The sequence below is a fragment of the Myotis brandtii genome, unplaced genomic scaffold (assembly GCF_000412655.1).
Source record: "Myotis brandtii unplaced genomic scaffold, ASM41265v1 scaffold43, whole genome shotgun sequence".
NCBI lineage: Eukaryota > Metazoa > Chordata > Mammalia > Chiroptera > Vespertilionidae > Myotis > Myotis brandtii.
Window position 1 is genome coordinate 1230307 of NW_005366455.1, and position 23018 is coordinate 1253324.

Here is a 23018-nt window from a genome sequence, read left to right on the forward strand (position 1 = left end):
GGTTCCCCAAACAAACTGAGACGCTGAAAGAAAACTTTAGAAAGTGACCCAACATGTATTTTTACAACAAACTTTTAATTTATCCCACATGCCATTTATAATATAGTAATAGAACAAAGAGGAAAAAAGCATAGGAGCAGTGTGATTCGTGATCAATAGAAATGATTACAAACAAAAGTAGTTTTCAGACACAAGCTCACCGACAGAAAGCCTTGTGGCAGGTCAAGGTTTACAAAGGAGTGAAGACCTGAGAAGTGGCTGGTCACAGAGCGGGGGCATTCAAAAGGAGGAATATGTGCAATATTCTTTTTTATGTAATTTCCTTTCTTCCCAGAAAGTTTAACTGTCATCAACGAATAATCTTATCGAAGTGCAGCTAACTTACTTTCCAGTGTGTACTTGTTCTTAGATCTTTAATCTTTCAACATACATTTTCAGATCCTAATGGCTCCTAACACACAGGCAAAAAGAAGGCAGTGATAGAAGTACATTCAGGGGAGAAAGAGAAAAAAGAGAGTGTTAATTTCCTAAACGGAAATGACACATACTAAATGATCTCTATCATTCTTAGAGTGGTATTTGTAAGAGAAAACTAAAGGCAAGCAATTAAAACGTTTTCTACCCAAAAGTAGCCAATAAAGGAACAATCACAGAGCAAGTATCACACATCAATTTAGAAGAGAATCTGATGTCGAAACAAGGTCATAAACTACATCAATGACACTTCTCCTTTTTGTGTCTTTAGTGTGTATAGGAGCCAACTCATGGAGCCTGACAATTTTTGTCCAGTAACACTCTAAGCCTGAATTTTCAGCTCTGGGGCTCAAGCAGAGGGATGATGGCCAAGCTCTTGGAGCATCAGCTCTTGGGCAACCAGATGGACCAGCTCTTTCAAGCCACAGATGTTGATTCAGAGAACATCCTCTATTTCTCCTTTGATTCCTTCAGGGACTGGGGTACCTTCCACTGGCCTGGAAGACACCTCCACTGGAGTTTCCTCTCCCTGCCTCCCGTTACCTTCCTTGGTCTCCTCATGGATCAAGTGTTGCTGGCAGTCCTGCTCTGAGTTACTCCGGACATAGCCGGGTAAAGTCACGTGGCTGTCGGGCTGCTGGCCGGCCGTCTTGGTCGCTTTGCCAGAGAGGAGGACCATGCGAGTGCTGGCCGCCATCTGCGAGTGGCTGCTGGTGCTGGGCGTCATGGTGGTGAGTACGGAGCCGTACCTGTGGCCGCCGCATGGGGGCGTCCTTTTCCAGTCGATGGAGAGATTCCACCGGCTCCACATCTTCTTCACCTCAGACTGAACCTAAACCACAAGAACCATATTGTGCATCAGAGACCATCAGGGAGACCCTGCCGCTTGCTGAGACGAGTGTTTGCCCTGATTTCAATGACAGTAATAATCATCCATTAAGGGTCCACTGTGTGCCAGGGATTGGCATATATATTCCCTCTGGGTCTCAAAAAACCTTGAAGGCAGGTGTTACTCCTGGAGATGAGCAAACTGAGGCTTGCAGAGAGGAAAAAGGACTTGTCCAAGGTTAGTATTTTTGTTAGTATATTTTTATTGATTTCAGAGAGGAAGGGAGAGGGAGAGAGAGAAAAACATCCATGATGAGAGAGAATCATTGATCAGCTGCCTCCTGCACATCCCCTCCTGGGGAGTGAGCTTGCAACTTGGGCATGTGCCCTTGACCGGAATCGAACCCAGGACCCTTCAGTCTGCAGGCCAACACTCTATCCACTGAGCCACACTGGCTAGGACCAAGGTTAGTATTTTAATGGAGGCTGAAATACAGCTGATAGAAATATCTGACTTGTGGGAGAGGAAAAAGAGGAGGGGGTTGGAGGAGAAAGAGAGATAAATAGTGGCAGCTGTGGCTGAGGAATGGCATGAAAGGGACTCAACCTGAAACGTGCCCTCCACCCCATCACCTTGCACAGGCAGGCGGACTGAAGGAGGAAAAGGAAAGAGGTTGCACACTGAAATGCAGGCCCTGCTAATGCGTTCTCAATAGGGTGGGGCTCGTTTCTGTTCCTTCAGCTGGAGAGTCAATGCCACTGCTAGTGCCCCTTTCCTGGGAAAGCTTATTGGGAATTCCCGGGGGAATGGATACCCGGGGAGCCGATGTCCCCTAAAAGAACAGCTCAACCCTGGACGAACAGAAACTGTCCCACCACCACCTTGTAGTTTTAAAAAATGTCAAAGTGTTCTAATCGATTTTGTCCCAAGAATACATATTTGAGTTTCTGATAGACCTTGAAATTGATTAATAAGTTCAAGCATTAACTGGAATATGAAGCTCAGCGTCCTTCCAGGTCTCAATATGCATTCCAGGGAGTTGGTTTTTGGTATCAGGGTTTATAACTGAATTGACCTTAGTTTACTGAAATGAATTCTTGCTTTCTCAAAATAATTTATGATTAAAACACCTCTCCTCCCTTGGCCCACTTTGACCTGTAACTCCTGGGGATCCCCAAGCACTTTGGGCCCCATTGTGGGACTCGGCTCCCTTCGCACCTACCTCTCCATTGCAGTAGCAGTAGATGATCGACACAAAGAAACCCTGGAGGACAAAAAGCACGTTAGATGCTGACTGTGCGTGAAGATCACAGCACTAGTGTCATCAAGTGACTCCTTCAGAAAATCTACACATTATTCCCTCCTAATGCTTCCAAACCCTTATGTTTACACTCAATTTGTCTGAGATCTTTCCTTGGGGTCAGCTGAACCAAGCAACTGAATAAAACATGCAAAGATACACAAAGAACTGATTTCTATTACATTAGTTTCATTTATGTTGCCACTCAAGATGCCCGGATATCCCTGGTTGGTAAGAGATATTTATACACCGTGAATGCTGGGAACTGCAAACAAAGGGTACGATATGGTAAAAAGACAAACTTTCTTTCATTCATTCAAAAATATTCATTGAGCTTATACAATGCGAAGTGCTCGGTGTGCCAAGGATAAACAGTTTAATCAAGACAGACAAGGTCCCTGTTCTCTGAGGCCTTGCATTCTAGAAGGAAATGCAGAGCGGTGAAATATAAACAAATAGCCACAGGAGGAAAATGTAAGATGATAAGGGCTATGCATGCAAAATAAGTGGTGTTGACAGAGAAGAATGAAGATGAATCAGACAAGGAACTCCTCGCTGAGGAGGTGACATTGAAGCTGCCTGGAGTGACAAGAAGAAGCCAGGCCTAATGAATAGTAAGGGGAAGAACATTCCAGGCAAAGGGGACAGCAAGTACGAACCCCTGGGGCTGGGATGGGCTTGAGGAACCCTGCCCCGTAGGGCTGTGCACACCAGGAAATGACATTTGGATTTTATTCTGAGTGCAATAGGAAGCCTCTGGATACTCCCGTCAGATAAGGGACATGATCAATTTATTTTTTATTTATTTTTTAAAATATATTTCTTTATTGATTTCAGAGAGGAAGGGAGAAGGAGAGAGAGATAGAAACATCAATGATGAGAGAGAATCATTGATCGGCTGCCTCCTGCACACCCCCTACTGGGGATCGAGCCCGCAACCCAGGCATGTGCCCTTTGCCGGAATCGAACCTGGGACCCATCGGTCCGCAGGTTGACGCTCTATCCACTGAGCCAAGCCGGCTAGGGCTCAATTTATTTTTAAGGTTCTTCAGACTAAGGAGACAAGACTGAAGGCGGCAGGTGGTGGCAGCAAGTGCACACGCAGGAGGAAGGGTCCGGAGGCGTCTGCAGTAATCCATGTGACAGATGATGGTATTATTTTCAAACAAGAAAGATAAAATGTGCGGAAGTCACCTCTTTCTCTTTCTTGTCTTCCTTTTTCCCTCTTCCCTCTTTCTCCTTCTTGTGCGTTCACTCATTGTCCCTACACATGCGGAGGTTCCTATTCTGTAGGTGGTTCACAGTTTACAACCACACCCTTTCTACACTGGCCACCCAGGCCTGTCTGTGAGGAAGGGCTCCTCCTGTGGTCCCAGGGTACCCTGACCTCTGCAGGATGGAAAAGCACAGGCGCCAGAGAATAGCGCCCTCTCATGGCCCTCGGGAGATAGGGGCCAGAAAGCCAGAGAGGGGCCCAGAAAGAGGTTGTGAGGGGTGGGGGTGGGGGAGCAAAATGCAAGAACCAAGTTGCTGGAAGGCACTCTACCTGAAAGGAGTTGAGGAAGAGCTCACAGTGCATCCGGATCTCCCACCCGAGCCCCGAGAAGGAGTGGGGCAGGCACACGAACACGATGTAATGCACCCCGAACACCAGCACCAGGACCAGCGTGGATTTGGCGAGTTTCCTGAAAGAGAGTGCAAAGCCTTTGGATTATTCAATTTAGAGTGCCTTTCCGTGGAAACGGCTCGCTGGGAAAATATCAAGCTTAGAGAGCTCACAGTGGCTGACTTTTCCCATCTCTTTGGAGCCCATGGCTTCTGCTAGCTTTCCACCTCCCTTCTCATCCTGTCACTTTTATACTAAATCAGATAGTTTGTTCTCACCCCCCATGATTATTATCCCCTAAATCTCTTTAATCTCATTCTTCTTGCTTAAAGGACACTATCTTCATAAACCAGTTGAAATGTCTTCTCCACATCCTTGTATCTCATACCTGAGTCACCTACAGTCCACTCGCTTTGAAAATTCTGCCGTTATGTCCATTTTATTCCAGGTGGCATTCCTGGTAAGACCATGGGTTTCTCTGACCTAACTAATCCTTTCAATGTTCAGAGGCTCCTTAGGATTCGCTCGTCCTCCTCCTGAATCCTGACTAGCAAGAACCCTCTTTCCATCACTGCATATCCGGGCAGGAGACACTGAATACCTCCATGGCACTGTAATGTGGTCTAATCAGATAAAGGGGAACCCCAGGTTCTACATTTGCAGAACCTTGAGAGTCTGGTCTAAAATCAATCTGAAAGGAAAACTGTGTTTCCTCCTTTCACACGAATGGGTAAATCCCCCTGGAAACTATTTTCCAGCCACGCTAACTTTGTTCCTCCTGTGTATGCCTAAGAGCCAAAACCTAGGTTCAAACAAAAAAATAAAGAGGAGCAGCACACTGTGAAATGATCACAAATGAAAAAGTTTAGGAACAGTTTGGCTCGATGCAGAGGAAGAAAACGTTGTCAAAGACTAAATTTAGTGGCTATCCTGCTAGCTCAGCCATCTGGGTTTTCTCTCTTTCCTATGACCAGGCTCATCTACATCTCTCCAGAGATAAAAGTCAATTTGTAGAAAAAAGACAGGATTGAAATTCATTTTCTACTGCTATGGAACAAATTACCATAAATTTAGTAACTTAAACCCTTTATTATCTCTCAGTTTCTCTGTGCCACCGGCCAGGCACAACGGAGTTGGGTCCTCTGCTCAGGGTCTGACAAAGTTGGAGGTAAGGTGTCAGCCAGGACTGCATTCCCATCTGGACCTCAGGGTTCTCTCCCTAGTTCATTCAGATTGCTAGCAGAGCTCAGTTCCTTGCAGCTGTGGGATTGCTGGTGGGGTTACTCTGTTCCTACAGACTTCCCTCAGGGTGTCCTCAGGTCCTAGCCATAGGTCCTCACAACATGTCAGATTGCTTCCTCAAAGCCAGTGAGAGAATCTCTCCAGGATGCCAGGATGGAGTCTCATATAAAGTGTCCTAATCACAGGACCCATCACCTTTGCCATACAATGTAATGCAGTCAAGGGAGAAACCATCCAATCACAGGGCTTGCCCACACTCAAGGAAGAGCATGAGAGTGGGGGTTATACAGGGCATGTAAACCCAGGGAGGCAAGAGTCTTGGGGGCTATCTTAGAAATCTCCCTATCATAGCAGTTCGAATAATTGCTACCCATAGAAATGCAAATTGTGTCCAGTGGAATGCCACTAATGATAGCCCTACGGATGTGCACAAGTTTTGCTAATTTGCATCCATTTGTAAATTCATTTCAGCAGTCATTATTCTCTTTAAAACATATGTGCTATCTTACCATTTCCTTCATTAATAAGTTAAATAAAATCTTTGAAATGTATTCACTTATATAAGGGTTATGATTACATCCTCTTAAAATTTATCCTTCAAAAACAGTGAACGAGTTAGAGCAGTGGTGTATCCTAGGCCAGTGCATACATGGGTCATCCATCTGTCTATATAATAAAAGCATAGTATGCAAATTGTCCCTTCGACCAGGAGTTCGTCCGGGAGTTTGACCAGGGGACGGGGCCAGCCAGGAGAGGGAGGGAAGCCCCGGCCAGCCACCACTGCCAGGGGAAGGGAGGGAGGCTCCAGCCAGCAGCAGCGGCAGGCAGCCAGGGGAAGGCAGGGGCCTCTAGTTCACTTATAAAAATGGACTTTTCCAGACATCAAATCACTCAGCAGTCCTGGGCACTGCTTTGTTTCAGGTCCATCTGGTCAGCGATGCACACTGTACATCTTTGCAGCCCAGCTCTCTGAAAAGGCACAGTTGTCCAATGAGGTGACTCACAGATGAAAAACTGAAAGTGGCCTCTGGCTTGCCGGAAACATGGTGGTGACTCTGGGTCCCCGGGCAAAGCAAAAAAGTGTAATGGTTTGTTGGATTCGGTGTCCTATGTAGAAAACAAATACCCAATTCTTACAATATCTCTCCCGAGCTGATCTCTCCCCGGGTGAAAAATCTCTACTTGTCTTTTAACACGTTGCGGACCAGTAGTTTTATTGCTAGCTTTACCCAGTGGCCAGATCAGTTTCTATTGAACGAGTACAAAAAACATTTTACATAAATGTAAAAGGCACGCTTTAAAATTAAATACCCATTGCATTTTGAAGTTATTTATTACAAGTTTTTACAAGCTAATATCTTTTTAAAATATGATACTTTGTAAAACACTGTGTAATAACAGAAAACGAGAATTCTCGTGATCCGTCCACAATGTGTTCAGAGTCAACTTAGCTTAAAAAAAACAAAACTATTTCTTCCTTTTCAACCCTTCTTGGCCTTGAATTAATCTTTCCTTCTTTTCTACACATATAACTCTCTCTCCCTCTCTCCTGATAAAAGCCGTATGAGAGCCCTAGCCGGTTTTGCTCAGTGGCTAAAGCGTCAGCCTGCAGACCAAAGGTTGCATAGGGCCCGGGCCCCGGTCAGGATGCAGCCAATCTATGTGTTTCTCTCACATCGATGTTTCTCTCTGTCTTTCCCTCTCTCTTCTACTCTCTCTAAAAGATCAATGGAAAAATATCCTCAGGTGAGGATTAACAAAACAAAGAAAGAAAAAAAAAACCATATGAGAGAGCTTTTATGATCCCTTGTTCAGGTGAAGAGAGAAGCTCAAAAAAGGAATGTATTCACCCAAAGTTACACAATTAGTAGTAGATTCAGCCTTAAAATCTGTCCTCTTTACTATCATGCTATGTAACAAATACTGGTTAAATGTATCCCAAAAATAACAAATATTAAATATGATTTTTGTGTAATATTGCATGGAAAGTCAAATTAGCCAAAACATTCAAATATTCCTTTCCACTAAATCTTGCATTTTTCTTATCTCTCCTGTTCTTCCAGTCCTGGTAATCTTTGCTTACTTTGCAAAAGAATTGAGTTATAATTTAAAAAAGAAAAAAATGTATTAACTCTGTTGTTAAATCTGATTGATTTTCTTCAATCTTGTTGTAAAATAAGTTATTGTAAATTGCTGTTATGCAAGATGTCACCTTCAGGGGAAACTGAGTAAAGGGTATATGAGATCTCTGCATTATTTTTATAACTACGTGTAATTCCACAATTATCTCAAAGTAAAAAGTTTTTTAAAGCTGATTGTATTAATATATTAACTCCTTTCAATTTTAAGCCACTATAGCAACAAAGTGATATCATGTACTTTTCAGAAGTCTTTCCTTGTGTGTGTAAGCTCACCTGGAGACTCTCTCAGCTCTGAAATATGTTTAAAAATGTTTAAAAGCTGGTTTAGACACCACGATTTGGAAGTATATTTTTTCATTGCTTTATTTTAACACAAATATTTGAACATTTGTTTGACAAAAGTAATAACCAAAAGAGCTATAAGTTTAAAGGCACAAAAATGAATGGGTATAAACACGAAGACTCAATTAAGCCTCCCGGGAGGAATATCACTGGGACAGACACAGATTACATTTTCCTCAGTCTCTGTTTAAAAGTGAGAAGCTATTTAAACCTGATACTGAATTGAATTCCCAAATCCATGCCAAGTAGGTTCCCACATTTTTCTCTCCAAAAAAGAAAGTCATTTCCCACTATGTTTTTACCTGTAGCTCAACTTTGAACATTATTAAAAATAAATGTTTCGTCAATGAGTAACATGTATTTTGGCTGAAAAATACTTTCCCTGACAACTCTTAGTCTAGACCAGCCATGGGCAAACTACGGCCCGCGGGCCGGATCCGGCCCGTTTGAAATGAATAAAACTAAAAAAAAAAAAAGACCATACCCTTTTACGTAATGATATTTACTTTGAATTTATATTAGTTCACACAAACACTCCATCCATGCTTTTGTTCCGGCCCTCCGGTCCAGTTTAGGAACCCATTGTGGCCCTCGAGTCAAAAAGTTTGCCCACCCCTGATAGACCATGTTCTAATTAATGACTTCAAACTTAAGAAATTTCTGGATACCAGATTACTTTAAATCAATTCTGCATTCTTAATAGAAGATTCAGTCCTTGATAAATTTTTCTCTTCAATTATTCTGCGAAATAATCGTCATGAATAAACTCAAAATATTGTTTGCCCTGTTAAGATAATCCACCCTTTGTCCTCTCCAGAATTGCTCAAATCTCTTAGGCAGTTTTTCACTAAAAACACAAGTTCACATCATTCAGAACTACAGAAATAAGTCGTTTTTGTTCAGAACTAAAGAAATAAGCAGCTTCCCAACACCACTGCACTGTTTCGCTTTCTGAAAAAGAATGAAAGGCTATTTATAGTTTCCATTGTTCTATCATTGGGAGAAATGGACACACCCTTAACATAGTTTGATAATGATCATAAATACTCAATTTGCCCATTTCTTCATGAAAGATGGAATAATGGACATGCTCAAACAGTCCATATGAAAGTTAAAAATTTATATATGGTAGGTACAAATTTGATGGAAAGACTAAAAATAATATAGCAATCCTCTTTTTCTTTTTTTCAGTTATGATATACTATTTTAAGAATGAAATAAGAGCCAAGTCTCTGAGCATGAGCTACCTGTGACTCTGGGCATGGAGCCATCTCATAAATCCTTACTTTTTTGGCTACAAAAACAAAACAAAACAAAACAAAAGAATGCAAATAAAAATTGTCTGCCAAGATCATCAACAAGAGATTTTCGGGAGGTGCTCGCTTCAGCAAAAAATATATGTACTCTGAATTTAAGCATATTGGGCAAGTTTTAGGTTATTTATATATTTTTTCTGATAAGCCACAAATTGAACCAAACAAAAATACACATTCATAAGTTTATCTTCAGAGACATTTCAGATCAATTGTTATCTTTTCTTTATACTAAATTGTAACCAAAATATTTCTTCTGATGGATGCCTGTCCCAGAATTACCTGTATTGCTTTCTTGTGTCATGCCCAACTGCATTGGTCTCCCAAATTTTGGTAGCCAGAACTCTAACCGTATTCAGAAACAGAATAAAATTCAGCTGAAAGAGAAGGTAAGATTACAAAGAATTATTACGTTTGTCTTCAAGTTGTTTATAAAATTATATAAGTTGAACTTTTTTGTGTTCAAAGACTGAAAATTACGATGGATGAAAGGATAGAGCCGACTAGTACGGGATGCAGGAAACAATTAAGACAGAGTTCCTCTTTCTCTTTTCCTTAACTGATGAATTCAAGATCTCATATTTCTGCAAGTCCCAAAACCTTTCTCTACCCCTTATGACTGGCATCTTCAAGGCCATCTTCTAAGTACTCAGGAGCAAGTCTGATCAGTTTCTGTGATTGCATTTCTATTCCGTTGTTTCAGTCTCTCTAGGCTGACACCAGTGTAGATGCAGGTCCTCAGGGGGCAGTGCCCTGCTTGGTCAGGACTCACCACATCTGTCAATTTCACCATGACCACTTCTAGACCATGCTGCCCTGCCTGCTGCTCCCCCTGCTCTTCAGGCAGAACATCCTGCTCCCTCGAATGATGCCCTGGAAGGCCCAGGGCCAAAACAGAGCTCTGTGTTCTGTTGTCAATTAGCAAAGATTCCTCTCAGGTTTTGATGTTATATAAAAGAATTTTAAAATCATCCTCAAATCAACATCAAGATGTTGCAGGTGAATAATTAAGTTATATTTGAGAGATTTATTTTCAGAATAAAAAAATTAATGTTTTCTAATGACGCTAATTCACATTAACATAATTTTAACATAATGTGAGCAAAACACAGAAAACAACAGTGCTACAAGTTTAGATTCTAGGATTCCCAAATCAAGTGGTTCCTTCCATATTTGTACTAAAGTCTGTGATTATCTCTAAAATTCAATTACTAGAATTTATTCCCATTAGAACCTATATATACTCATCTTTACAAACTCCTTGATTCTCTTAAATTCCTTGTGCTTGATATATTGCTCAGAAATTCTGACCACATTTTATCAGATTTTACTCTCAGATATACAAGAATCCAATTAATAGAATCTATGCTATTATAATTTCCAAAGCCAGAATTAAGTGAGGGATCCAACTTACATTTAAAATCCCTGGCATATATGGAGGCTATATATTTACATAAAACCATGCTACAAGTATGTAACACTGAAAAACAAACCATTGATCCTAAAGTTAATATATAAAAACACTATAATATTGCTATAAAGATGGAAAGATAATTTCCCATAAATTCAATAAACAATATTTGTTTATTTATTTACATTGAATTTATTGGACAAGAAACAATCTTGACATGTTTTGGAATGCAAGAGAAAAGAACATGGTCAATAATATATGTTATAGCCCTAGCCGGTTTGGCTCAGTGGATAGAGCATCAGCCTGCAGACCAAAGGGTCCCGGGTTCAATTCCAGTCAAGGGCACGTACCTTGGTTGCAGGCTCCTCCCAGGCCTAGCCCCTGGTCCAGGCGAGCAGGAGGCAACCAATCAATGTGTTTCTTTCACACTGATGTTTTTCTGTCTTTCCCTCTCTCTTCCACTCTCTCTAAAAGATCAATGGAAAAATATCCTATATAGATAGATAGATAGATAGATAGATAGATAGATAGATAGATAGATATAGATATAGATATAGATAGATATATATATATATATTATAGTCTTTGTTTTGTCACACTAGCCAGGTGACCAATATCTGGGCTTCCGTTTCCTTCTCTAGGAAAATGAAAAGGTTGCATGAAATGGACTCAGAAGTTCTGCAATTATACTTGCTTTCTGCTATTATTTCCCGCCTTCCCTCTTACGTTCCCCAGGATATCTAACTTGTATGCCTGTTTTATTTTTTCAACAAGTATTTACTGAGTGACCACTATTTGCCAGGAAACTTGCTAGGCACTAGGAATACAGTTTAGAAAAAACAGGGTTTTTGTTCACTTAACCTTGCAATGTGATGGGCATTCAACAACCAACCACAAGCATTATACACTGTGATGATCTTGAGAAGGGAAAACCCCATTACAGTCTGCAGGTTATGCAAGGTGGCTCAGTGGCTGAATGTCCATCTCTGAACCAGGAGGTCACAGTTCAATTCCCAGTCAGGCCACATGCCTGGGTTGTGGGCTTAATCGCCGGTGTGGGGCGTGCAGGAAGCAGCCGATCAGTGATTCCGGGGGTACAGTGTACAATGAAATGGACAGAGTGGACAAGTTCAAGGAACTGAGCGGAAGACAGGGTCCCTGAGGCACCGCTGCAGAGGGGTGCAGGTGAGGGACAGGAGAGTCCTTCCTAGCGTCTCAGGGATTTAGATCGTATTATAAGTACAGGAGCTCACTGGGTAGAGACAGTGACCCTGAAGTCAGAATCCCAGCTCCACCACTTACTAGCTCATGACCTTGGGCAGTTTCCTCATTTGGAGTGAGGGGGAGGATTAGAAAAATTAGTACAGCAAAGCTGTGGCCAGCAGCGGTAAGCACACTGCAGTGTTCTTTAGCATCAGCATCATCCTTCCTGGCTTCGGGACAAAAGCAGCTCCGAGGGAGGAGCACCGCAGTCAGAGTGCTGAGATGGGGTCCTGGGCTCGTCTCCCCCCTTACAGGCTGGTTCTACAATAGGAACCAAAGGAAACTGATAATCCTGACCTGTAACAATGCAACAGAAAGGTAACGCTCGGTGAGCAGAAGTGCTCTTTGAGATTAAATGGACTTTGTAATATTGGAAAAGCCTTAAGAATCCTTGCATTAGAACTGTCATAATTATACTTCAAGAAGATGCAAATGGCCTTTTCTACCTAAGTCTCCTTCCAGAATTCTTGAGGGTACCATCTTGTACTTGTTCTTCACCAATGGCGAATCTTTTAGAACCTCTATCACCACCTTCCTGTTTCACTTTGCAAGTTAGAAATCTCAGCAGATAAATTTCTCAGTGTCGGCCACGAATAAGGGTCTGAGCCCCAGCCCAGACTCTCCCAACAGCGACCGCTGTACTGTGACCGTTTCCTTAATCTTCCTAGAACTGTGACAAACTTTCTCCAGGTTTTAGCAGCAGCTTAATTCTGCATCCTTTTTTTTTTTTTTAAATCTATCCAGGCTTTTAAACTTACCCCGATAGCTGCTAAGATAGGGGCTTGATAAATCCACTTTATGTCTCCAGCACTAAGTTCCCAGCACCTGAGACAGGAAAAAAAGCTTTCGTGAACAAATTGGCAAACAAACAGGCAGTGAGAATTAAGTAGTATTTTAAGTTTTACAAAGAACTCCAGTCCCGAGCATTTAAGACAACAAGAAAAAAAAATCTCATAAAACACCCAAACAGTGGGAAAAAAAGTGTAATGTGTCCTGGTTTCCATACCATTAGCTATAGAGTGTTATAAATATTGATGAATTATTTTTATAGTAACAAGAGTCAAAACCACATTTCCAGAGCCACAAAAAAATTAGTCTTCTAAATGTGGTGCATCTGGTACTTTATTTTTATTATTATTGGAACTGATACTTTTATTTTACAAGCAATTCAATTTTATAACTTCACAACTTGTAGAACACTGGTAATAATGAAAATCATTCTTATCCATAGGAATGCAGTAGAAAACCTACAATAATGCACATGATTCTTATTGATAGGAATGTAATAAAAAACTGAATGCAAATACTTTTTGTCCATAGAAATGAAAATTTTAGCTATGTTCAGTGAAATATAATTGATTAGTGTCCCGATCTGTCCTTTCAAAGCCAGAACTTTGAAATTCTCTGCATCTTGGCCATCTGGAGAAAAACTAAACAGGCTTCGTTTTAGAAGATACTCTAAACTCTATTGAACATACAAAGGGAGGCTTTTTCAGTTCTAAACTTCTATAAGGAGTGTCATTTAATCGCCTTTTCATGTAATAGAAGTGCATGAGTCAGCTCGAGCTGCCATTACATCTTACACACTGGGTGGCTTTAACAACAGACATTTATTTCCTCCCAGTCTAAAGGCTGGAAGTCCCAGATCAAGGTGTCAGCAGGGTCTGTTTCTGTGGAGGCCTCTCTTGCTGTCCTGTTGCTGTGCCCACAAGACATATACTCTGTATGCAAACGGAGAGGCAGGACGCTCTCTGGTGCCTCTTCTTATAAGGGCACCAATCCTATCATCTCAGAGCCCCACCCTTATGACCTTAATCAGCCTGAATTACATCCTTTGGACCCCATCTCCATATACAGTCACACTGGGGGTTAGGGCTTCCACAAATAAATTTTGGGGAGACACAATTCCGTCAATAGCAATAAGTTTGACCATGAGAACAGACAGCAGGCATTGAATGCTTTTCTACGTTTACCTCTTCTTTTTCACTCACCTTGCATCAGCCACGGTTGCTCGTGCCACAGCCCAGCCTGCAACAAATACTGCGGGGAACCCTGCAATCAGAAAAGAATTCAGAGACCATGTTGTTGCTTTTTTAAGATGAAGGGATTTTTTTTCTTATATTCACCACACATAAAAATATGCTATTAAAGTGGAGAGAGGAAAAACAGACATGGAAAATGTTATTATGTGAACAAGATAAGTTCTAATTTTCACGTTGTCCATTTGAGAAGTGAGCCAATACAGGGATGTTACTTGGTCCCAAAAGTCTGAGGCTGAAGGTTGGCCCAATTTTCATATGAGAGATGTAAGGTCAAGCTCCACTGGGAGTGGACTGAAGTTCCTGGGGCCAGAAGCAAGCAGTGGTTGGTGCATTTTGAATATAACACATATTATCAGAACAGGCAAACAAACAAAAAAATAACATAAAGGGTTACACTGCATGCTTCTTATGTGTGGTATCTCTACACATATCTCCGTATTTCAATTGTATTTACTGCCAAATGGATGATCAAATAATGTTTACTAGATTGAAGTCACTTCACACAGAAATAATAAAACTGGAAATGCAGTGCCTTCTCCTGATTACTTTCAGAACATGAAAATATTCTACATACAAGCTTGGCAATGAGAACATGTCTACACAGTATAACCAGAAAAGGTGCTTTTTCATGATAAGATGTACATTCTGACATTTCATCTTGACAGTTGATAATTAAGAATGGCTGCTGCCCTAACTGGTTTGGCTCAGTGGATAGAGCATCAGCCTGCGGACTCAAGGGTCCCGGGTTTGATTCCGGTCAAGGGCATGTACCTTGGTTGTGGGCACATCCCCAGTGGGGAGTGTGCAGGAGGCAGCTGATCGATGTTTCTCTCTCATCGATGCTCCTAACTCTCTATCCCCCCCCCTTCCGCTCTGTAAAAAAATCAATAAAATATATTTAAAAAAAAAAAAAGAATGGCTGCTGATATAGAGGTAAATTACATTCAATAAGGATAAAGAAACAAGACTAACACCTTTTAAGTATATAACTAGCTATATTTTTTAAATGAGTAATTGAAAGAACAAAATGGAACCAAGAATAAAGTGCCACATTTATGAGGAAACTGAGGCAGAGGTGGGAAAAATGAAGAATGAGGTTGGCTGGAAGAAAAGAAACATAGTCATCATCAGTATTTGCCCGTACTCCTCTATATACCTTGTTTTGTAATAATGATGTGTAAAAACAGTCATCCTATATAATAAAGAGGTAATATGCAAATTGACCATCACGCCATCGCACAAGATGGCCACCCCCATTTGGTCACAAGATGACTGCCACAAGATGGCCGGCAGGGGAGGGCCATTGTGGGTGATCAGGCCAGCAGGGGAGGGAAGTTGGGGACGACCAGGTCAGCAGGGGAGGGCAGTTGGGGGCGACCAGGCTGGCAGGGGAGTGGTTAGGGGGGCAATCAGACTGGCAGGCAGAAGCGGTTAGGGGCAATCAGGCAGTCAAGCAGGCAGGCGAGTGGTTGGGAGCCAGCAGTCCCGGATTGTGAGAGGGATGTCCGACCAGCAGTCAGACATCCCCAGAGGGGCCCCAGATTAGAGAGGGTACGAGCTAGGCTGAGGGACACTCCCCCCTGCCCCCCAGTGCACGAATTTCATGCATCGGGCCTCTAGTTTTAAATATTTGTCTTCAATTTACTAAAGGTCAGATGTGGCATCTGCTCCTCTTTAGATTGTCACTTCCTTCCCTTCCCACTGATTGTTAAAAATCAGCAAAATCAATGTAAGTAATGTAACTCCACACCCAGCTGAGGAGAACTGAAAGCCATAATGATTGGTTCCAAATGAATAACAAAGGAATCCAAGCAAGCTCTCTTCTCTAGTGAAGCCAACAAATTACCTCATTGAAAGAAAGTAGGAAGCTGGATTCACTGTGAATTATTCTAGCAAATGATCCTGGCAAGGCAGCTGCAATGTTTTTTATCATTATTTTCCTCATAGGAATTTGGAACAATGAATAAGAAATAAAAATGTTTTAAAATTAGATTCTCAGTGTTGAGATGAGGGAAAATAGTCTGCTAATCAAATAGCTATTTACTTCAATAAATAGTAACTATGAGCAGTAGAGAGAGATTCTTCAAATAATATTACTGTTCTTTTAACTGTATATGCCCTAAGCTAGAGCATTTACTTGTTTAAAAAATAGAGTTTAAAAGAGAGGGAGTCGGAAGATAGACCAACTTTAGAATAATAATGTTATAAAGATTGGTTATTAGTGTTTTTAGATTATGGTTAATTGAGTGAGCATATATTTCACATAAAAAAGCTTTTTCAAAGTGAGTTTTCATATAAGCCCTACTTGCTGTCATGTATGTCTTTAAACCATTTGATAAAACAAGTTCAAGGAATAATGCTTATCTACTGTAGTTATCATTCCTACGCCAAAAATTTTGTGGACAGATTAATTAAAGTTGTAAAAAAAAAAAAAAAGGTAAGAAACTCATACTCACATAGAAGCTCATTGAAAATTCTCTTTTTCATAGAAAGACTTAACTAGTTCCCTGGGTTTCAGTGAGACAAAGTCCTGACTCTAAGGAAGGATGGACTTGACTGATATAGCCTAAATAAGAGTTGATGAGGAAGTTAGCTATCAAACCAATAAGTAAATAGAGGAAAAAGAATTTATTACAAGTGTGACCAGTGCTGTAGAAATCCAAAAAGAAAAAGAAACATAATTCAGACAAATATCTACATTTATTGTTAAATTTTCTATTAATACTTTTGCCAACATCTAGTAATTATGTTGGTACACAGATATAATTTTGACTTGAAGTCAAACTACCAAAAGCTGTTCAAAAAAATTTTTAAGTACCCTAAAAAACGCAGTGTATCTTTTTGGTTTTTTTCCAGTAACTGCTAGTTAAAGAGATGGGAGAGCCTTAAAGCCGACAAGCTCCCTTCCGAAATAAAACTTTATTCATAACAATCATTATTTCATAATAAATGAAGTGTTAGAGTAAGTTGACCCTTTGTCTCCTTTTTTTTAATATATTTTTATTGATTTCAGAGAGAAAGGGAGAGGGAGAGATAGGAAGGAAGAGATAGAGATCATTCGCTGCCTCCTACACACCCCACACTGGGGATCAAGCCCACAACCTTGGCATGTGCCCTGACCAGGAATAGAACTGTGACCTACTGGTTCATAGGTCAACACTCAATCACTGAGCAACACTGTCCAGGCGACCCTTTGCTTTTTTAAAGGTTATTAACTAGAAGGAAATTCAATATTCCTCACGAAGAAATAGAGATCATTCGCTGCCTCCTGCACACCCCACACTGGGGATCAAGCCCACAACCTTGGCATGTGCCCTGACCAGGAATAGAACTGTGACCTACTGGTTCATAGGTCAACACTCAACCACTGAGCAACACTGTCCAGGCGACCCTTTGCTTTTTTAAAGGTTATTAACTAGAAGGAAATTCAATATTCCTCACTTCACATTTTCTTTTTTTTAAAAATATATTTTATTGATTTTTTACAGAGAGGAAGGGAGAGGGATAGAGAGTTAGAAACATCAATGAGAGAGAAACATCGATCAGCCGCCTCCTGCACACTCCCTACTGGGTATGTGCCCACAACGAAGGTACATGCCCTTGGACCAGAATCGAACCCGGGACCCTTCAGTCCACAGGCCGAAGCTCTATCCACTGAGCCAAACCAGTTAGGGCTCACATTTTCTAATGTTAAAACAATTTTAAGGCAAAATGGGCCAAGAAATATTCTAATTTTGGAAGGGGGAAAAAAAACCTTCAAATTTGATCTTGAGCCACCTAGTTCATTTTTTTCCTATGCTGAGCACTTCATAATTTAAATGTTAAAATAGCATTTGCAATGTGCAATTGTTAATCTTGAAACTTAATTTTAACCACATATGAGTTTTAATTTCTCTTTAATTTTAACAAACAACATCCTTTTCTCCATGTCGTGCATGTTGCATTAGTTCTTCGTCCAATAATCCCTCTAATCCTAATGAGGCAGTTTTGAAATGTGGGCTGAATATCTTTTTTTTTAATTAGTGATCCCATAAGTTAATTTGAATTATTTCCATCTAAAAGATATGGTCAGTCTACATAATTAGTTTGTAATTTGTATTGTTACATGCAGTCAAGATAATCTTATAAATTCCTTTCTGGCATTTTCATCACACAACCTAGAAACACAAGTCAATGATGAGCCATTATAGCTTAAAATTCAAAAATCAACATTTTAGGATGAAACTATTGCTAACTCAGGACATTGAATAAGCTATGGACAGAGCAGTTCTAAATGTGTATGGCTAACAATGTGGTTCTCTTATGTTTCCACCAAAAAATCTTCTCAAGAATGTGGCCTCAGAGCACTAGCCATATGCTAACTTTGTTACCACTGGGAGGATTACAGACGTGCTCTTATACTTTTCCTTGATGAACAATGAAAGAGAAAGAAGGAGTGATAGAGATAAGATGAGGAGGGATTATTCTAGGGAAATCGCTGAAAGAATGTTAATAATAGGCATGACAGAAAGTCCTAAAATCCATAATGCAGTTTAAAAGAAAAAGAGTAATTTCCTTACCCCAGCCTATCAAGGTGAAACCCCACAGGTATTTGGTGTCGGAAAAGAAAGCCACAAAGATTAGACTATGCAGGTAGAGACCTTCCACCAAGATCCAATAGTAGTTTGTAGCCAAGAAGTAAATAAACATCACAACAGCAATCTTGCACCCAATCTGTCACAAATAAACCAGAATTGCACCATATTAGAACTCCTAATTGTACTGAATGACAACATTAGATGATTGAAAAGCAATTCTTCATTTTTCTTTTTATAATCTATGTCTCTTGTACATAGGAAGGCCAAGGGTTTTGAAAGAGACTAGAAAATAATTATTTTAACATAGCATTTTAAGATTATAGGTTTGATTCTATTTTTTAAATAATTATTTTCTTTAGAAAAAAATCACTTTGACTTAATTTTTCCTGTTTAGAAAAAAATATCCATGATCAGCAGATTAAATTTTATTTTTTTTAAATATATTTTATTGATTTTTTACAGAGAGAAACAGAGAGAGATAGAGAGTTAGAAACATCGATGAGAGAGAAACACTGATTAGATGCCTCCTGCACACCTCCTACTGGGGATGTGCCAGCAACCAAGGTACATGCCCTTGACCAGAATCGAACCTGGGACCTTTCAGTCCGCAGGCCGATGCTCTATCCACTGAGCCAAACCGGTTAGGGCAGCAGATTACATTTAAAAAAAAAAAAACATATCCATGATCATTAGAGAAAATTAGGAAAATACAGAAAAGCATAAAGAATATATTATCTATTATTCTACCATAAATTTACTTATTTTCTGGTCTTTTCTTTATGCCCCAAAAGTTAATGACTTAAAACAATAAACATTTAAAACATCTTATGAATCTAGGTGATTCTGCTGATCTGCGCCAGGCTCAGCTGATCTCGGTTGGCTAGGCTTGCGCATACAGGTCTGCCCTCACATGGCACACTATCACTTCTACTTCCTTCTATTGTGTAAAACAAGTCACAAAGCCAGTCTAGAATCAGAATCAGCATGGAATACAAAGCTACAAGGCAAAGAGCAGATACAGATAGGGTATTAATTTGCACCAATTAACTACACTTCATTTCCAGATATGTTGCTTTAAGGATCTAATTAACTGAAATATCGGGTGGTTCTATTTAATAAATAACACCAGGACATTTAACAGCAAAATCAAGTACCATGGAAGTCTGTTTGAGTCTACAATAAAGGATCTGAATGTCATGGGCTTTTAAATCCCAAGCTTCTGGGTTTGCAAGTGGGCTTTTTATTTTTGCAAACGGTGACAGCTGCTATGGGTCATACATTAAATGCCATTCCGATCATGTGCTTTTTGCACTTTCCATTCAGAACACTCTTGAATGAATAATTAGGCATGAGAATTGAGGACAGAATTGAATAGGAAGCATCAGTATACAAATTGGTCATCTATTTCAGGCAGTCCACAGATAAGCCAAAACAATATAACACATATTTAGTGGACTGGAGTGTTTTACTCATGTGTAATGTTATATAAGTCAGTAATGAGAGAAAATGGTGAAAACACTTACATATTGTGATTTGTCCATAGACGGCGCATCTATGAAATTCTGTAGGTCATCCTGCATCATCAGGGACTGCAGCTCCTTGACCCCTATGTGAGCATGGACCACTCTGTCCTTGACGAAAATGCTTGCAGCTCTCAGCATGAAAGATGCAAATAAGTGCAGGTGGATATAATTCCTAGTGCAATGCAATCGTCTATGGAGAGAAAATAATCAACTATAAATTTGGATAAGAACAGAAAAGGGCAAAGAAAATACATAAGTGAGCCCAAACTCCTCCCCAAAACAGCGGAAAATATAATAAACATGAACAAAGACAGAAACCCATTCTCATATATTTCCAATAGAAACAAATGGGATCAAAAACTAAAATGTAACTTGTTGGGAATTAATTTCAAATTTATCCTTATCTGCTACCATGCTCATCCAGATTTTGCAGTGTTAAATATTATACTAAGTTATACTAGAGCATTCTATTATACTGTATATTAAAGTAATAAATGATTAATGGAGAATCACTGAGCAGAGATAAACATTATCAAAACTGGAACTTTCACATTTTCAATACCTTCTCTGTAAGAAAATGTAAGATTGTGATAGCATTACATAATTTTATTTGCTAGGCATGTTGGAGAGGAAACAAGCTCATCTATAATAATCTATAATAATAAAAGCATAATATGCTAATTAGACCAGACAGCCGAATGACCTTCCGGACATCATTCTGGACATCCTTCTGGATGAAGCTGTGGTGGTGGGGGCTGAGGCAGAGGCTGTTAGGGGCGATCAGGCAGGCAGGCAGAGTGGTTAGGGGCAATCAGGCAGGCAGGCAGATGAACAGTTAGGAGCCAGAGGTGGTCCCAGATGAGAGGGATGTCCAACTGCCGGTTTAGGCCTGATCCCAGATTGCAAGAGGGTGCAGGCAGGGCTGAGGGACCCCTGCCCCCCATGCACGAATTTCATGCACCAGGCTTCTAGTTTTAACATAAAAAGCTTTGGAATTATAAAAGGATCATAGACACAAGTTAGTAACATACTTAGTATGTTAGATTTTATCACACTAATTTCCAGTACAGAAAGCTAACTCCAAAAAGAGTTTTTCTTCAAGTTTGAGGGGGGAAAAAAACAAAACTCAGGAAAACTGTGGTATAATCTGGTCAAAAAGGTTCAGCTCTCCATTGCTTGACGGTAAGAAAACACAGCTTTCCTGTGTAATAAACACACTAATATTACTTTCTCTTCCAGAGACAAAGTACCCAAATGTAAGGGAGTAAGAACATTTTTAATCCAATGATCTCTTTTTCTATTTCATAACATAGAATGGGAAGGTCAAATAAGAACAAGCTAAATTTAGCCCAGCCAGCATGGCTCAGTGGTTAAGCGTTGACCTATGAACCAGGAGGTCAGGATTCAATTCCCAGTCAGGGCACATGCCTGGATTGCAGGCTCGATCCCCAGTAGTGGGCATGCAGGAGACAGCTGACAATGAATCTCTTTCATCATTGATGTTTCTATCTCTCTTTCTCTCCCTCTCTTTCCCTTCCTCTCTGAAACCAATAAAAATATATTTAAAGAAAAAGGAATAAGCTAAATTTAGATATTACAATGTTAATGTGCTATTTATATCCATTGTGCCCAGATGGTCCTCTCAGATTGACTCTTTCTTGGGAGTGTCTTCACAGGTGAGCAGTATTTGGCCAAGTGTACATGGCAACTATTTCCATCACAGTATATAGGTAGGTTTTGATTATTGAGATACTCAACACAATTTTCTCTCCTAATAAAGAAGTATTTTATTTTGTGAAACAGCACGGTTTCTGAAATTTGTATATAACATTTTCTGTATAGTATAGCAATCTATAATAATAAAAGCATAATATGCTAATTAGACTGGACATCCTTCCAGACGACCTTCTGGATGAAGCTGGGGCTGTGAGGGAAGCCCAGGTCCCAGGTGCCTGCCAGCAGCTGGAGAGAAGCCTGGGTCCCGGGTGCCAGAGGGAAGCTGGTGCCAGCAGCTGGGGGAAGGAAGGCCTATTCTTGCACGAATTTCGTGCATCAGGCCTCTAGTTATCTATAAAGTAATTATATAGAAAGAATTCACTGTTAAACAAAACCCTGAATTTCTCATAAACAAAAATTGTCAGAGTTAAGTCATATAATAACACTAAGCTAAATTCAGAAACTTGTGTTAGGAAAAATATTGGGGGACACAAACTGTGAGACCTCTGTGTCTTTGGTGGATAACAATGAGAATGGGAATCACTCACCTGAAGTAGCCAATGATGAGAATAGCCACAGCCAGGGAGCCAAAGGAGATGGAATATCCAACAGTGTACATGACATACAGGCGTTCAAAGAATTCTTGCTGCAGAGGAAGAGATTTAATTAGAAAAGCAGGTTTGAGAAAAGCACAATGAGACTCAGAGGAGGTGCGGAAGTAAAGTGCAGAGGTACGAAGGCGCACGTGGAAAGGGCTGGCAACTGAGGACACGGTTGTCTTTGTCAATCAGGAGGGAGTCTCAAGCTCCTGACTGCTCTTCCGAGTGAGTCTCTGGGGACCCAGACTCATACGGGAGAGACTAGACTGTCTGGCATCGGTCGGAACTCGAGGGCAGCTTTCTCTCAGAGGTGCTTGCAGCGATTGCCAGGACACTGAGAAGCAGGGCCTCTGAGGGCAGGACTGAGAGCAGCCATAACTGCTCTCTCTGCTCTGTTGATCCCATGGGACCCCACCCCCCCCAAGCCGTGCAAGGAGGCTTTTGCATATGAAAGGCCTGGCCCTTTGCAATCTGATAATTACCTAACAAACTGCAGCTGGTCCAAGGCCCCAGGGCAACTTGCATTGCATCACAGCTGGCTCCTGCTGGGTAGCCTCAGGCAGAGGCTAGATTAGCACCTCCTTAGAGATCCAGGAGCCAGTGTGCCCGGTGGTCAGAGTGGGACCATCCAGATTGCAGC

General features: G+C 40.7%; 1 protein-coding gene across 1 annotated transcript in view; it reads right to left on the reverse strand.

The window, feature by feature from the left end:
• Window positions 1-405: 405 nt before the first annotated feature.
• Window positions 406-23018, reverse strand: part of PTH2R (parathyroid hormone 2 receptor) — a gene marked incomplete at its 5' end in the record, with an annotated part of 48714 nt that continues 26101 nt past the window's right edge. The window contains 9 exons of the mRNA XM_005874261.2: window positions 406-1306; window positions 2526-2567; window positions 4150-4288; window positions 9530-9624; window positions 12680-12746; window positions 13913-13973; window positions 18523-18676; window positions 20064-20253; window positions 22328-22425. Of these exons, the coding sequence (XP_005874323.1) occupies window positions 911-1306; window positions 2526-2567; window positions 4150-4288; window positions 9530-9624; window positions 12680-12746; window positions 13913-13973; window positions 18523-18676; window positions 20064-20253; window positions 22328-22425 (1242 nt within the window). The remainder of the gene's footprint in view (window positions 1307-2525; window positions 2568-4149; window positions 4289-9529; window positions 9625-12679; window positions 12747-13912; window positions 13974-18522; window positions 18677-20063; window positions 20254-22327; window positions 22426-23018) is intronic.